Here is a 17,038-nt window from a genome sequence, read left to right as displayed (position 1 = left end):
AACGAGCATACATGCTACGAGTGAGCGTCAATAGATTTATCAACGATTAAAAAATGAAATTGTCAGATATAGTTTCCTTGATTTTGGCGACTGTCTAAGTGTATCTCTTTTGGAATATTTTGCTCAGTATATTTTTTAAAAAAGTTTTCAATTCTCTAGTTAAATTAATAACCATAATTCTTTAAATTTACTAATTTAGTGGTCCGCTTGACCAATTAATATATTACAATTAATTAAGGTTTTTAGTTGAGATAAAAAAAGGCAATGGCATGAGCTGGATTCGAACCCACGATCTTCGGTTAGATACGCCGCTGCTCTACCACTTGAGCTATCATGACCTCGTTCCACTCGGACACCAACTTCCTATCTCAACCCCACCTTTTGAGTTTTCCTTCCTTTTTGCCATTTTTCTGGAGATAGGAAGTTGGCGTCCAAGTGGATCGAGGTCACGATAGCTCAAGTGGTAGAGCAGCGGCGTATCTAGCCGAAGATCGTGGGTTCGAATCCTGCTCGTGCCATTGGCTTTTTTATCTCAACTAAAAACCTTAATTAATTGTAATAACTATAATATTGCAATCAAATCAAATAATGAAATGGTCCACACTCAAATTTCTATATAAAAAATGATTAGAATTAGAAATAAAGGTACATTTAATCACTTGGGAAAAAATTCATATAAGCAGTTACTTATTATTTTTACTTGACAAAAAGCAACGGAACATTATACATCAATGTGGAATTATACTAATAGTTATAATAACTAATAATTTATGGTCAAAGTAAAATTAAACTTGATGATTGATAACATAATGTTATTGAACAGTTAGTAGCAGTCATAGTTATATACAACGTACAAAATTTTCACTTACAATGTTCCATTTTATCAAATGAAGTTTATAATGTTATAAGCCCATAATGAATAACACATTTTTCTATGTTGTTAAAGTGGATGTCGATAGATAATAACAAGATACAAAAAGTGAAAGGGGTCCCTAAAGGTACAATTAAGAAATAACTAAATCATTGCTTTCTCCCCTTAACAGAAATTCAGGTTTGTTACTTATATCTCTCGCTAAAAGGTCAAGCTAAAGCGAATTAGTTCCATACTTATCATTATAATGAAAAGAGCCTGAGTTGGATGGTTTACTGCAGCTTGTGTTGCAAATCTATGACAAAATGAACCGGGACCACACTTCTTATCACAAACATTCATTCAGCGCGGTTTTATTTGTCTTTGTTTTGAGGTATAACCGGTAATTTTTGTTCGTTTTGATTTCAGATGGGACCTTCTTGGGATACAAGACTAGCCTGGGCGTCAGGACCAACCTCTTCCAGCAGTCGGTCACATTGACAGCCAAAATGTGGCCTCAGGTATGTTTAATAAGAGAAAATTTTAAAAATGGGCTTTCTCACAAATATGAGTCTTGCCCGCAATGCTACTGTGACCTAATGTTTTCAACTGGGATCGTCGAAGACCTTGAATTGTGTGAAGGTCGCCTGAGTGCTCACTCATCCATTTTATCATCTCAGTTTCTCTCTTCCTTCCTGAGTAACTGGTTATTTCTTCCTTCATGTTTTCACCTTGTTGTTGCTATGACTGTGGAAATATTAAAATTGAACATTTGCGTTATTCTTGTATGTATTTAATGTTTAATTTTTTTATTCATGAAAGTGTGTTGTCATTCAAATGTTATATTCTATTTATAAATAGTTGCTTGGTTAAAAAAATAAGAAATAAACATACAAACTCACTATATAAAAACTATATAAATGAAAAATTAATATCAATAATAAGTTTAAAGAAAATAAATTACAGTATGGATATCAAAGATAAAAGTATAAAAGCTTTTTAGACTATGACAATTTTATCACCTACATTTTTTTAATTTACATTTTTTGTTACAAAATCTATTTTAAAATGTTCGGCAGCCCATTGAAAAATACAATACAATTCACTATTTTTAGTTGGTCCTATTTAACCAAAGTAATGTGGCTATTCTTTACATAAAAATTATAAATCAATATATTTACTATTTTAGCAACATTGATTTAAATAGTAAAGAATTTTCATTATCTGTCATTTTTAATTGCAGTTAGTCTCTTTTTAAATAAGAGCTGGTCAGTTTTTCTCTTGTGTTTTTGTGTTGTCGATATGGCTGTATAAATTGTCTGTGTTCCTTTTTTTTCATTACTCTTCCATAAATCTTTGGGTCTTTGACCATAAATAATTTGTTGTTAATGCTTGAAATTGTGTGGATATCAAAATACTAAACTTTAAAGTAGTAAAGTATATTATAAGATTATGAAATAAACAAATTAGTGAAACCAAGTGGTTTTCAACTTTTATTAATGTTTAACAAATGGGTATTTTATTCTCTTTACAGTTTTATTATCATTTTATTTATTTACTATATTGAGTCCATTTGTAAAATGACTTTATCTTAATCTCAGTGTTTGTTTGATATTGCCTCATGTGAAATGATGAAGTATGAAATGCTGATAACATTCTGACTTGAGGATTACAACAATCCTCAAATGACATTATTGGGAAGATTTAGATCTATTGAAATTTCAGTTCAGCCGATGAATATATATTTTAAAAAAAGGTGTGCATTGTGCACAGAGATTGTTTGAAATCATAAGCTGAGGCTACAAGCCTGCAAACGGAGACAGTTTCAGCTGTAGTACTCTTTGACACACTATCGAGGATAAGAGTCAAGTGGCTCAGCCTGGTATACTGAAAAAAAAATTGAGTGGAGTTCTTCAGAACCACTACAATGGGAGACCATGTAGCCGAATGGTCAGTGTTGTAGACTCTCAGCTTGCCGTCCCCCACAGTCATGGGTTCAATTCCAAACTGTTCTCTGATCAATTGTTTCAAACATAAGGCCATAAAATAAAATAAAAATAAAAACTATAATGATTTTATGTGGTTGGCAGAATGTTTCATTCAATGACCTGACTTTCAAAGTAATTATTTTATTAGTGGATGTAATTGAACTTATACTATAGTCAACTGATAGCCATGACCTCACTCCTTCAGACTACCATCTATTTCAATCAGTGGCCCACTTCATCCCCAGCATTGCCACGGAAAAGATTGATTTATAAAAAATTTTAATATGTGATCCTCAAAACCTGGCTATGTATTTAAACTTTCTCAAGAGTGTGTATGGTGCTAGTATTACTTGTACAATTTGATGCGTTTCACAATCATACGCAATGACACAAATCTTATCTGAAGTGAATTCCTGACAATACAAACAAAACTAGATGTGTAGATAGTTGTATTTTGAAGGTCCTTTGTAAAAACAAAACAATAAACCTTGTAATGAATAAATTTTCTAACGATTAAAATTTTTAATGTATAGGCAAGATGAAATCTAATGCCAAATAGTCATTTCTTCACAGCTCAGGAATATAATTTTTTTTCAATCATGAATTAAGGATATTTTTTGAAGGTATAATTTATATAAGGGTTTAGATAACGCACTTCCTGCCTAGGAAAGTTTAAAAACTCGGTATAAAAAAATACATTGTGTGAAATGTAAATACGTAAAATATAAGCGACAAGTTATAAATTGGTCACATAATTATACCGTGTGTTTTTTATAAAAGGCATGACCTTTTGTTTTTTACGTTGCCTATTTTTTTGTAAAACTAAGTAAGGTTCCAAAGATAATTTGTCACATAGAATCTACTGATGCTATTAGAATTATAATAATTTTGTACATTAAACCGACCTGGTGATCAAAAATTTTTTCACAAATAATGCACTATTTTTTCTGACATTTTGAAAGTCTTCTTCCCTTCTAAAAAAAAATAATTCCAGATACTCAAAACCTCATCGATTTGTTCTGGAGATTTAATGTTTTCCTTCAGGACTCTATAATTTCAATTTATCTTGTAGCTAGATTTAAAAAAAAAACACCAGAGAGAAAATTGAAAATTTTGAATAAAATACGAAAATTTTATTTGTATTGAATTTTAATTTTATTTGTATTGAATTTTATGAAATAAAATTTACAATTTTCTCTTCTTTTTTTTTTAACAATTTACATGATATATTGAATTGAGTTCTGATGGAAAACTTCAATATTTTCTGGTCAAATCGATGAATTTTTGACACATTTTGAGCCCTTTCCATTCTAAAAAATCAATATAGGAAACTCAAGTTTTTTTGTTTTTTTAAAATACTGTTTTCTATCATATATTAAAACATAACAAGACTAAAAGTTGTCACACTGAGCTCATTAATATATTAATTGTAAAATACAGGGGATTACACTATAATTTCTCACAAACAGTAGAATTTATATTGTAATCTAACATCTAAATACGTTAACAAAATCAATTTTTTTTTGTTCAATATTTGAAAGAAAAAAACATTAACAACTGTATAGGATTTTGTGTAGTATTGAAAACTTTTTTTTTAAATATAATAAATATTAAAAAATTCTTTTAAAATAGTTACTTTAGAAATAAATGTGTAATATATTTGTTTAGGACAATTCAACAATGAGTGGCTCTTCCACATGGAGAGTTCCGAGTGATCAACTCCCACTTGTTGTTGCTGTCCTCTGTGGAGGCACACTTATCGTCCTGCTTGTCGCAGCAGCTGTACTATGGAGGTTCTGCGTAGCACCGCATCGCAACAAAGATTACTGTAAGCCCCTTGAAATGGAATTATCCCAGCCTAAAAGCCACCCTTCCTAATCAAGAATCTATTAAGAGTTTAATTTCCTGTTTGCCCGCAAGCCGACTACATCCAATATCTGGACTTTGATTAAATCGTGATTAATTTCCAGGCATGAAAATGACCGAGAGCCCATCATCACAACAAGGTCCTGTCGTTCCTGTTTTGCCAAGGTATTTATTTGTTTATTTGAATTTTTATAATTAATCGAATAACCAGGTCTTGGTTCAGCCATTCAGCAGTATTCCTCGACCCGAAAAGCGGTCAGTGGTCAGTGAGCTCTCGCATTGTAGATAACGGAATTGGAGGCTCGAGCCATTGGCTTTACAACAGCCATTTGCTCAACCCCGCCTCCCTCGAACCTTGCACCTCAGTGCCCAGATCCGCCAGTGTTCCTACAAGACAGCAGGTTTAATTTAATAATTACTAGAAGCGTGTAAGTACTTTTCTTGTAATTTGTAATATTTTCAGAACGAGATGAAAAGACCACCTAGGCCCCACAGCCAGCCATCTTCTATTTCTCCAGTGCCTAAGCGACTGGCTGTGTCAACATTGGACGGCCCTTGTTCACTTCCTCAGATCTCAGAGTTCAACCCTCATCTCAGCCTATGTGCCTCAAGTAGCAGTAAGTATTTATTTATGCTATTTTTATATTTGACTGTAACAAAAAAAAAATCAGTTCTAGAAGAATGTTCCAATGAGATTTATTTGTCTCCGTTTGGAGGGTGCACCATGTTGAAGACTCAAAGCTTGCCGGCCTGTGTCCGAAGCAAATCCCGACCTCTTTCAACCGCTGATGACATCTCTGAGCTCTACGCTAAAGTAATTTTAAAATAAAAATTATTAATGAAAGGCACTTTAATTTTTTTTTTTTTTTCTCTTATAGGTCAATTTCAGTAAAAAGAGGAAAAACAGAATGAGAAATGACGAAGCTGCAATAATAGCTTTGAGCAAATCCCGTAGTCAATTTCTACACAAAGACACCGATTCGTTAGTCGACAATGAAGCCGTTGTCGTGTACGATGAACGGACTGCACTCTGAATCTTAAAATTGAATTAAATGGCCTACGCTGTGATCTTCGAACGAACGAAATGTTATTTCTCTCCGAATGAGTTTGTCAAAAATCTATTCGCTTGAATCTCAATTTTTTTTCAGCTGGTCTTACTTTTGTGATTTCACTAGGTCTCTTTATAAAATATGATTTTTTAAAGCCTATTCGTAACTAGCTCTCACTTCTGCACTTACTTTTCCTTCATTAACAAAAGGGGAAAATCACACCATTAGGACTTGTAGCTAAGTAAGCTAATTTCAAGTAGGATTTGCCCTGTTCAGTTTATTAACTATTTTCAACATTCACATATCGAAATCATCCTAAAAGAAATCTGTTCGTACATATCTAACCAGACTTGAACAATCAATCCTTGGAACCGCGATGTTTACAATTACATTATAACTATTGAACATGTAATAACGATATTGACAATTTTTGACAAACAAACTAAATCAAAACGAACTGCATTCCCATTCTTTAACTGATAACAATAATCAATGTGTGATAGAGAAAACCGAATACAATAATATTGATTATTACTAGGGTAAGGTTAAAGAGTTGTTTATATTGTATATTAATATTTAAAAAAACAAGAATTTTTTTAAAAAATGTACTACTTGTAATCAAGTTGAAATATTGTTCCATTTTTTTGGAGCATTGTATTTATTGTCAATATTATAAGACTGTTAATGATGTTGTTTTTTAAATTATAATTAATAGAAAATAATGTAATCTAAAACTTTTACTTAATCAATCAAAAAAAAAGTAGTTGTTAATAAACTGTGGTTTTATTTATGCCCTTAAGTACTAAAATTTATGTAAATGTGTTTTCTGTATGTCTTGGCATGTGTTAGTAGTAGTATGTTTTGTGTGAGTGAATGTATTTATTAGCATGAATGTACGTGGTGGAATTGACCAATTGAACATTGAAATTAGATTAAATATAGGGTTGTCTGGAAAATAATGCATGTTTATTATTATAAAATAAAAACAATTAAACGATTTTAAATATTTTTTATTAATTAAAATACCCTCCATCACTCAACACATTTCTCCCGTGATGGCTACTTCTTTACACCCTCTGAATAAAAAGTTGAGTCATTATTATTAACTAATTTAATAAATGCATTTTCTAACAATTTTTGATCAACAAATTTTTTATGTTGTAAAACATTGTCTAGGTGTCTGGGAAAAAAATGGTAGTCGGTAGGCGAGATGTGTGGAGAATAGGGAGGGTTAGGCAGAACCTCACAACGTTGTCACGCAACCTTTTTCAATTGACCAAAATTGGCTTCAATAATGCCAATTTCTGGTGTATTGCTTCCATTTGAGAGCATTAATTGTTTTGGCAGAATTTAAGGAGCTGTATTAAATCAACTCACCAGAGTCACCACCACCTTTTTTGAGAATTTGGGGGCTTTGTAAAATGTGGGGCTGCTTCTCCTGTGTCAAGCCACTGTCCAGAACATCTGCCATTATCACAGGTAACAATTCTATCCAGAAAAGGTTCATTTCTGTTTCGGCAAAGAAGTTGTGCAAATTGTTTAACCCAAGAGGGACCCAACTTTTGAGCTTTGTCACCTTTCCACGCCACAATGAGGTCAGCAATAGTCAATTTGTGAGAATCGATGAAAGATTCTCTACAAGTTCTCAAACAGCTGTTCTGGGATTTTCTTCGACCAAAGCTCGCAGAACATCATCATCTAGGAAAGAAATTCTTCCAAGCACTTCAAGACTAAAATCTTCTCAAAATTTTTTAAACCATCCCTGAGAAGGTGCTCAGACTTCATTAATGTTTTTAGCCATTTTGGCACCGTTCCGACCGAGTTTTAACTTGTAAAACGAAAATCATGCGTTGACATCTTAATAAAGAGTGAATTATTCCCAAGTAATGAAATGCTACTGAGGTAAACAAACATAATGTTGACATTCGTACAAAAAAAAAAAAAAATCTGTCAAACATAAACAGTTTATTATATAGGGGAGTATTTGAAAGATAACATGTAAACCTGCATTATTTTCCGGACATTACAATTAGTTTAGAAATTACGTAGAAACTTAGTACATTTAAGTTAATTATAATACAATTAATTAAGGTTTTCAGTTGAGATAAAAAAGTCAATGGCACAAGCAGGATTCAAACCCACGATCTTCAGCTTGATACGCTGCTGCTCTACCACTTGTGCTATCGTGACCTCGATCCACTCGGACACCAACTTCCTATCTCAACCCCACCTTTTGAGTTTTCCCTCCTTTTTGTCATTTTTCTGGAGATAGGAAGTTGGTGTCCGAGTGGATCGAGGTCACAATAGCTCAAGTGGTAGAGCAGTGGCGTATCTAGTCGAAGATCGTGAGTTCGAATCCTGCTCGTGCCATTGGCTTTTTTATCTCAACTAAAAACCTTAATTAATTGTAATATATTAATTGGTCAAGCGGACCATGAAATTAGTGAATTTAATAAATTAAAATGAAGTATACTTCACTAAAGCTCTCTGTGGCCATTTCGTTTATCGCTGAGAATCCAATCCGATTACACGACATTTGAAAAATGGCAAAAAAGAGGGAAAATTCGAAAGGTGTGGTTGAGATGGGAAGTTAGTGTCTGAGTGGATCGAGGTCACGATAGCTCAAGTGGTAGAGCAGTGGCGTATTTAGTCGAAGGTCGTGAGTTCGAGTCCAGCTCGTGCCATTGACTTTTTTATCTCAACTGAAAACCTTAATTAATTGTAAGATATTAATTGGTCAAGCGGACCACAAAACTAGTGAAGTTAATTATAATAGGGACTGGATTTGTAGGTACTGACATTTTTTCTGAGCCTTGTGTACCGATTTTGAAACTTTTATGCCATGTAAATATGGATAAAGTAAAAGACGTTTTGTCTTTTATAAGAAAAATCTTTTTTTTTAATGGCCTTATGAACTCGCATTCCGTTTTGAGACTGGAGACATCGCGTCACTGTATTGAATGAGATATATTTATATATAAAATGTCAAAAATTAAACCAAACATTTAATTTTATTTTCAAAAAGTTAAGAATGTACGTTATTTCAAATATCCACTTTATAATTCCTTAATCATTTTTAAAAAATGCCTTTTTATTTTATAGATTTTTTTTACCATTTGAAAGTTATATTTTTATTCATAAAAATTAAAAAATGTACGCTATTTAAAATAATATAAAATAAAGGCTTACTTGCTATTTTATTGACTTCTATTCTTCCTTTTTACACATAATTCAACTAATATGTGTAAATTATAAATTAAAAAATTGGAACATTCAAAACTAAATGTTTTTCTTTTTATTTATTTTTCTTCTTTTACTAGCCTAATTTGTTTAAAGAAAGTAAATGCATATTTTATATTTTATTTCACATATAAATTTGGCTCCTAATTATAGGTTTGTGTTAATGGTTGCAGTTGGACTCGGTCCTGGAGTATTGTTTACTTTTAGAATTAAATTTATTTAAAATATATATACAATATTTTATCACTTTGTACAGTAAAACATAACAAAATAATCTATCTCTTTTTTCCAAATTTCTTAAACGACATTCGGAACGTGTTTGGCGCCCTCCTAATAAGTTGTTTCCTCTCTTCTCTGTGTTTTCTCATTGTCTCAGGGTCGGTCATGCCTTTTTTCTTTTTCTGTAATGTTCAGTTAAATTATAATTTTTTTTATAATTGATGAAGTGATTTAAATGGAAATCAAACATACCTTGTCAACCCGGAAAGTCATTTCTCTATTTCCTGATGATAACACTTTGATGTTTCCTCTTTCTTCTTCTTTGATCCTTTCACCAAGAGCCAATCTGAAAGAACAAAGTTCGTATAGTTTATTCAGTTCATTCTCTTTTATTGACTTTCAACAATTTATTAATATTTTAATAAGAAGTAAGTAAATAACTTACTTGCTATCTTCAGATATAAAGTCTCTAATGTTTCTTTTGAAACTACTGCCTTCTTTGAGCTGGTAAAGCTTGATCGACCTTCCTTTCTTGTTCAATTCATCCTGCTGTTTTTCTTCGTTCAGTTCAGCTTCTTTCTTTTCTTTTGCGATCGCCTTGTGCTGTTTTTTCACCTCCTGAACCCATTCCTTCTCATCGTCGGAACTCCAAATTTCATCGTCATCGCTCGGCTTTCCTTCAGGTTCTTCCTGAAATTTTAAGAAACAGTGAAGAATAAAGAAGACGAGTCGTTTTACTTTACTTACGTCAACTGGGTCAAATTGTTGTTTTAGAAGTTCCTTTTTAAGCTCCTTTCTCCTAGTTATGTCGAGACGCGAGACAACTGGGTTTATGAGCCTGTATTCCTCAGTGTTCGTGTCAATTTGGAAATCTGGGTTTTCAAACATCGCCTTGAACCTGTCGTCATTCAAAATATTTGGTGTATTCTTGGCCTTCCTCCTCGTATCTTCCCTCTTCTGGTCCATCAGCTTAAGTGCCAAATCTCTATTGACTTTAGGCAAATTCTAAACAAACAACAATTGCAATATTATCATTTCCTTAAAGACACAAAAATTGGAAACATCATTTAAAACAATTCAAACCTGAATTTGTATTCTTGTTCCTCGATCTTTTTCTATTTTCTCTCTTATCCTCTTCTTCTTATATTCTTCATATGAGAATGGCTGCACGAGTGCTTTGGCTTTGTTGTACAATCTTATATTCATAAAATAACCGTGCATATAAGCTCGTAGCATAGGCGATCCTAAAAAATGTTTACATTAAATAAAACCAATTATTTTGACGATTTTATTACAGGAAGAACAGGTGTACTTTACTTTTTATCTAATAGGGGATCAACCAATTCTGGCCTTCAAAAACTCACTTTTTTTTTTTTATTTGTTTATTAAACAAGATTTTTCGGCATGCATTGGCATAAAATATCTGTAATTTTTACCATTGGTTGTGCTTTGGAAGAATTTTTGAAAATTTTGACCAAAAATTTTAATTTTTTAATTTTTTTATTCAACTACATTAATGCATTGGTTTGTGTAAAAGATCTGCAATTTTGTGTACTGGAAGTAGTTCAAAAATATTTTGAAAAATTTGAACAAAAATTTTAATTTTTTACTTTTTAAAATATTTTTATTAAACTAGATTAATGCATTGGTTGGTGTAAAAGTCTGCAATTTTGACCGCTGGTAGTGCTTCAGAAGAATTTTTGAAAATTTTGACCAAAAATTTTAATTTTTTTATTAAACTAGATTAATGCATTGGTTCGTGTAAAAGTCTGCAATTTTGACCGCTGGTAGTGCTTCAGAAGAATTTTTGAAAATTTTGACAAAAAAAATTTTTTTTTTTTACTTTTTAAAATATTTTTATTAAACTAGATTAATGCATTGGTTGGTGTAAAAGTCTGCAATTTTGACCGCTGGTAGTAGTTAAAAAATATTTTGAAAATTTCACCAAAAATTTTATTTTTTTACTTTTTAAAATATTTTTTTAAACTAGATTAATGCATTGGTTGATATAAAAGATCTGCAATTTTGAATATCGGAAGTAGTTCAAAAAATGTTTTGAAAATTTTGACCAAAAATTTTAATTTTTGTTGCATTTTTTAACATATTTGTTTTATTAAACTAAATTTTGTTCTGTATCAGTGGTGTAAAGGATTTGCAACTTTGAACACTGGAAGTGCTCAAAAAATATTTTTACAATTTTGGACAATAATTTTGTTTTTCTTTGAAATTTTTTTTGTTTTTATTTATTATTAAACTAGATTTTTCCTGCATCGGTTGGTCTAAAATACTTGCAAGTTTGCATTGAAAGTGCTCAAAACTAATTTTTGAAAATTTTGACCAAACATCTTACATTTAAAATATTTAAATATATTAAACTAGATTTTTTCTTCATTGCTTAATGTAAACTATTTACAATCATTAAATTCACTAATTTCGTGGTCCGCTTGACCAATAATATATTACAATTAATCAAGGTTTTTAGTTGAGATAAAAAAGTCAATGGCACGAGCGGGATTCAAACCCACGATCTTCGGCTTGATACACCGCTGCTCTACCACTTGAGCTATCGTGACCTCGATCCACTCGGACATCAACTTCCCATCTCAACCGCACCTTTTGAATTTTCCCTCCTTTTTGCCATTTTGGAAATGTGCATGTAAAATGTGAGAAAGCTATACTGCCCACCTACCACCTATTCTTGGCAGACAGTTTCATAATATTTTTGATTTGACTTGCCCACTATCGCTTGAAATCATGGTGCGTAATGATCTGATAAAGTAACAACATACCGATTAAATGTGTGAGCTGTAATTCTTCGAGTTCTTTCTTTGTCACAAATTTGAAATCATCATAAACACTGTCAACCTTGCTTTCCTCAAGTTCTTCAGTCAGGTTGTCTAAAAATGAACACCACTTTGGCGCCGGTCCTAATTGCTGTGAAAGTATTTTTTTTTTTTTTTTAATATTAATAAATAAACACTATTTGTTTACAGTCATAATTACAGGTATGTAGTATGATTGTATCTTGGGACTTTCATTTGCCATGAAAATAAGCCCTGAATTTGGAACATGGCATAAGTTGTTAAAAAGTGTCTCCTGGCCAGATTCAATCGAAGTAAATATTTTCCCCTTTAAAAAAAATTATTAGTTACAATGTGTAAACAATATGATATGGAATAAATATAAAGATAATTTGTATTTAACTTACAGAAGATTTGTCCCATATTTTCAGAACGGCTGAATCCAAAGAAAGGACATAGTTATCATGAAATGCTAAATCTCTAATGGCATAGCCATACATGTGGTCTTTAACGAGACAAGGTTTATCGGATCTTATATCGTAAATTAGTATCTGGCCTGTGGCGGTTCCCACTCCTAAGGTGACGGGGCCAGTGTATTCAAGGCTTGTTACTGATGGAAAACCATCGACCCTGTAGATTATTAAGAAAATTATTAAAGAAATATAATAATTTACACCGCTGTACTTACTGTGTGTCATCTGTAACGCAACTGAAAGCTACATCTAACACGCCACATCTTTTCCTCTGCCGTGGATCCCACGCTTCGATTTTTCCATCGCGAGTCCCAACAGTCACTAGCTGATGGACCGGATTGATAACGATTCGATTGACTTCGCTGGCCTCAGTCGTGAGAGAATTAAGAAACTGGCCTCTTTCCAGGTTCAGCCGATATATGTCTGGCCTGAATATTGAACATTCATTAATGACACGCATAAAAAATATTAAGACTTTTTTAATAATTACCCAGCGGCTGTCACATATAAATCACATGATGGATAATGGTATTTCATGTCCCTACCGAATTTTGGTATCCTTAGCCTATAGTATGTCCCGCCAGCTGCATGTAACTCGATGAATCTATCTGTTTGTAAAAATACCATCTGAAAATATACCATAGATTATTTTCAATGCATTTTTATAATACAATTATATCAACATTTAAAAATGTAATCAACTTACTTTGGTATAGTCGTCAGAGAGGATCTCGAATGTGACAATTTCAGCATCCATGCAGCGTTCAAATTTCATAGATAGATTGTGCACTTCAAAACACCGTACTCTAGGTTTGTAAATACCCGTAGCAATGATGTACTGGCCGTCTTTTGACACCTTGACTGTGTTGCTGAGATCAGGCATGGTGAAATCCTGCAAGAGCTCAATTCTTTTCCTAATATCTGTAATTAAACAAAAACAGAAAACAATAGAATTACATCAAAGGGAGCCGTAAGTGAAGCAAAATAAAGAGAGCGATTTGCAGTCTGAAAGATACCACTTTGTCCTGGTTTGCCTTTTTTTTTTTTTTTTTTTTTTTTGTAATCAGACATGTCTCAACTCTTCGCCAACTTTAGAACAACTTCTAAACTTTGATTTGATCACCTTTGTTCATCCTGGTTTGCCCAATCACACTGGTGCCAAAACGCACCAAGGATCGGCTGATTACAATAACATCATCACACCACAGATTTGAACGCCAAGCCTATGAAAGTTTGGACATGCAAGTGGTTTTGAGTTCAAAATGGGGAAAAGTTAAAATTGAATACACATGTCACGTGCCCGCCTGGGTTCTCTGGCTTTCGCAGGAGAAGCGGCCGCGAGAGTGCCCTCTTCCACTGATGATTGGCTCGATTCCTCAGAGGACTTCCATGAGAAACAGAGCCAGGCCTATCAGGCAAAATTAATTAATTTAAGTATTATTGAGTATCTGAATGAGTTTGGTTTCTTCTATTCAGGAAAAACTTTTGTGTACGGTATTGAAGGAATTGTATATATTAATTTTGTATATAATTGAAAACGTTTATAGTAGAAAAGATTTTTTTTTTAATTTACTTGATTTTTTTAAAGTTTATATTGTTTAATTTCCTGGTGAAAGGAATTGTATAGATTAATCTTATAAACAATTGAAAAACGTTTATAGTAAAAAAGATTTTTTTTTAATTTACTTAATTTTTTTAAATGAAAGAAGTTTATATGGTTTAATTTAATTTATTAACATAATTAATTATTTTTATGTACATTCCTTTTCTAAATAATTATTTCTTATATGGCAGGGTCAATTTATAGTTTTAAATAAAAGATACTTTCAAAGATTATTTGGAGAACATGATGATGTGACATAGGTTTTAGAAAAAAAATTTCTTTATTGTGCCAACTTTTCTATCTTTATTGAGATCATCTTCAGGGCCTGGGATTTATAAACATTGTTTAAATTACAATTAATTAAAGTTTTTAGTTGAAATAAAAAAGTCAATGGCACAAGCGGGATTTGAACCCATGATCTTCGGCTAGATACTCCGCTGCTCTACCGTTGTTTAAATTTTACAAATACATGTAGAATGTGAAAAAAAAATGAATTTATACAATGCTATATTTTTTTCACACTAAATAAATTGAGTGGTGCGTTAAATTTGTCCATCGGTGTATTAATCTTTATGCCTAATTTTTATGGAAATATAATAAAATATAAATAAATACATAAATATAAACAAATACAAGTTTTCATGTTTTCGGTTTGTTTTTGAATGTATGCCTAAAACAACTAAGCCTAAACTCAACGGAATGATAAAACAATAAAACTACCTGGGTTTCTTTTCAGGAACTAAACAACCATCAAACTCTTTTTCTTTAGTTTCTAGTTCCTTCTAGTTCCTGAAAAGAAACCCAAGAAATATAAAAAGTCCATATAGGGGGGGGGTCGGTGGCCGCAACGGTTTAGGCATTGACACGGCGCTCATCACTGTAAGGAAAAGGTCCCGGGTTCGAATCCAGCGGCCCTGAATTCAAACCCGACATACTTACAAATAGAATGATAAATGATGGAGTGAGTGTGGTGTTCAATCCTTTTTAAAAAGATAGTTCCTACTCACAGTAAGTACTTATCTTTTTTACTTACTGTGAGTAGGAACTATCTTTTCAAAAAGGATACTTACAAATGGGCTTTTTTTTTCAAAAACACCAGCACCCCTAGGGTTTATATGACCTCTGAAGTTGCGAACCCTCATCAAAAATAAAGAAATAATAAAAAGTCCATAACCGAAAAAGAAGAGTACAAAAATAAAACTACTTTTTACTCACCGACATCTTTTTTGACAAGAGCTCTCTTTTTTCTATCCGACAGCCACTACAAATAAATAAAACACGGTATAAACACAAACCAGATATGTAAAAACACAGATGCCGTACCTCAGGAAGGGATTTTCCAGAAGAAAGATTGTAAATCTTAATGTTATTAGGATCGGTGACGTTCATTTTGGAAGTTTAGTTTATTCAAGTAAGAGAATTCTTTAGATTGTTATTTTTAAAAAATGAGTTCTTGGTGAAAATAACATAGCACACGTGAGTACATTTGAGGTTTCTAGACTGTCAGGCTTGCATTGACAGTTATAGTTGATAACCTCTCACATCACCATGATCACAGTGACGATTTTATATTTTCAACCAGATTTGGTTAAACTTCGTTATAGCATCCCAAATAAACGAGGAAAACTTTTAAAAACATACTATTAAATAGGCGAATGAGTTGATTAATATTGAAAGAACTGCAGCAAACCGTAAATATCCAATTTCATTTTAAAAAAATCAAAATTTTATTGTTGAGACAAAGATAGGCATTACAGTAGCAGGTAATAGATACATGTAGACAAATGAATTGAGATAGGCCATATATGCTTAACATCTCTACTATATAGTATAAATTATATATATTTTATTTATATGATGTAATAAATAATAAATTATGTGTTACGTTTAGTTATTCACACTTCAAGTTTGGGTGATAAGATCTTCTTCAGAGGTCATATGAAGCAAAACCAACTTTTATACATACATATTACGCAGGGTGGGCGACCAAGACCCGAGGGGTTAAATGCCTGGGTAAATTCGTACCCCATTTCTAAAAGTTCCGGGACTTGGTCGGCTCACGTGTCCTGCATAAATCTCTTGGAATTGTTCACAAACCCCAAGATTTTGGACCATTTTATCTCAGGGAGTGATTTGGTGATGACCTTCAAACATTTCAAATCTAGACCTAGCATACCTATCACTGTGAAGTAGTGCCTTCATCCATCCACCACCATCAGGTCTTGACCCATTGAGATGAATGAAATGAATACACAGATATATGTGAAAATAATTCATTAAGGATTAATTTTCCTAGTCTTAATTGAGAATCTGTAGATTGTACCTGGTTACCAGGCAATATTAAATAATTAAACAGCTTACCGTTAATTGCAAGCATAAAGCAAAAACTATAAAAAATTTTATTCAAGGCAGTAACTATGTTGTTTGAAGATGTTCTTATATATTAACCTTTTTAATCATTTCTTTTTGTCTCAATGGGTCAAGCCCTGATGAAAGTGGAATAAACCCCCAAAAGCTTGGCACAGCCCAAAAAGTTGTTTTGCTCCATATGACCTCTGAAGAAGATCTTATCACCCAAACTTAACTTGTACCAGGTCGATAAACATCCAAAACAACAGAGCAGCGGCGTATCTAGCTGAAGATCGTGGGTTCGAATCCCACTCTTTGACTTTTTTTATCTCAACTAAAAACCTTAATTGTAATCCAAAACAATATTCACTCTTTTTTTTATGATTAATGTATAGTCAAAAATTATTTAACTAAGTATAAGAACTGTTCCACAAGATTGAAATTAGGTATTAAACATTTTCTTTTTTCATGTCTTATTTTTAAAATCAAACCTATTTATGGTATGCAAAATATGAAAAAACCTGAATATATTAAAATTTAAGGGTGGTATGTTAATTTTGTACATAAGAGTAACTATTAGTCCATGCAATAATGTGCTGA

The 17,038-nt window shown here is 32.3% G+C and overlaps 2 protein-coding genes across 8 annotated transcripts in view; one reads left to right on the top strand and one right to left on the bottom strand.

Moving 5' to 3' along the window:
* LOC106668731 overlaps positions 1–6,186 on the top strand; it is a 67,294-nt gene extending 61,108 nt beyond the window's left edge. For 2 of the 7 annotated variants that reach the window (XM_014397719.2, XM_014397721.2), the window contains exons 2-8: positions 1,280–1,371; positions 4,507–4,666; positions 4,809–4,869; positions 4,928–5,105; positions 5,168–5,321; positions 5,376–5,518; positions 5,583–6,186. In XM_014397719.2, coding sequence (XP_014253205.1) covers positions 1,280–1,371; positions 4,507–4,666; positions 4,809–4,869; positions 4,928–5,105; positions 5,168–5,321; positions 5,376–5,518; positions 5,583–5,738 — 944 coding nt within the window. In that variant the 3' untranslated portion in view covers positions 5,739–6,186. Of the gene's footprint in view, positions 1–1,279; positions 1,372–1,535; positions 1,636–4,506; positions 4,667–4,808; positions 4,870–4,915; positions 5,106–5,167; positions 5,322–5,375; positions 5,519–5,582 lie in introns of those variants that run through there. The other 5 variants (XM_014397718.2, XM_014397720.2, XM_014397715.2 and 2 more) reach the window with 4 other exon arrangements.
* A 3,031-nt stretch (positions 6,187–9,217) lies between these two features.
* Positions 9,218–15,611, bottom strand: LOC106668854 (nucleolar protein 10). The gene is made up of 13 exons (XM_014397998.2): positions 15,413–15,611; positions 15,305–15,350; positions 13,193–13,407; positions 12,977–13,113; positions 12,702–12,914; positions 12,421–12,643; positions 12,216–12,341; positions 12,002–12,146; positions 10,296–10,456; positions 9,960–10,217; positions 9,658–9,902; positions 9,465–9,558; positions 9,218–9,394 (listed from the first exon to the last, which is right to left on the bottom strand). Exons 1-13 carry the CDS (start codon positions 15,476–15,478, stop codon positions 9,269–9,271), a joined length of 2,055 nt encoding a protein of 684 aa, XP_014253484.1. The 5' UTR covers positions 15,479–15,611; the 3' UTR covers positions 9,218–9,268.
* Positions 15,612–17,038: the final 1,427 nt, after the last annotated feature.

The sequence above is a fragment of the Cimex lectularius genome, unplaced genomic scaffold (genome assembly GCF_000648675.2).
Source record: "Cimex lectularius strain Harlan isolate CLEC.00 unplaced genomic scaffold, Clec_2.1 scaffold125, whole genome shotgun sequence".
Classification (NCBI taxonomy): domain Eukaryota; kingdom Metazoa; phylum Arthropoda; class Insecta; order Hemiptera; family Cimicidae; genus Cimex; species Cimex lectularius.
The sequence above is the reverse complement of the archived record's forward strand: the minus strand, read 5'-3'. Positions and strand labels throughout refer to the sequence as shown.

Excerpts from the sequence above, each read along its gene's own strand:
- LOC106668854 (XM_014397998.2), bottom strand. The coding sequence starts at position 15,478 with ATGAACGTCACCGATCCTAATAACATTAAGATTTACAATCTTTCTTCT. Across the intron at positions 13,114-13,192 it reads TCTCTGACGACTATACCAAA|ATGGTATTTTTACAAACAGA; the intron begins GTAAGTTGATTA and ends GTATATTTTCAG. Across the intron at positions 10,457-12,001 it reads ACAGCTCACACATTTAATCG|GATCGCCTATGCTACGAGCT; the intron begins GTATGTTGTTAC and ends AACATTTTTTAG.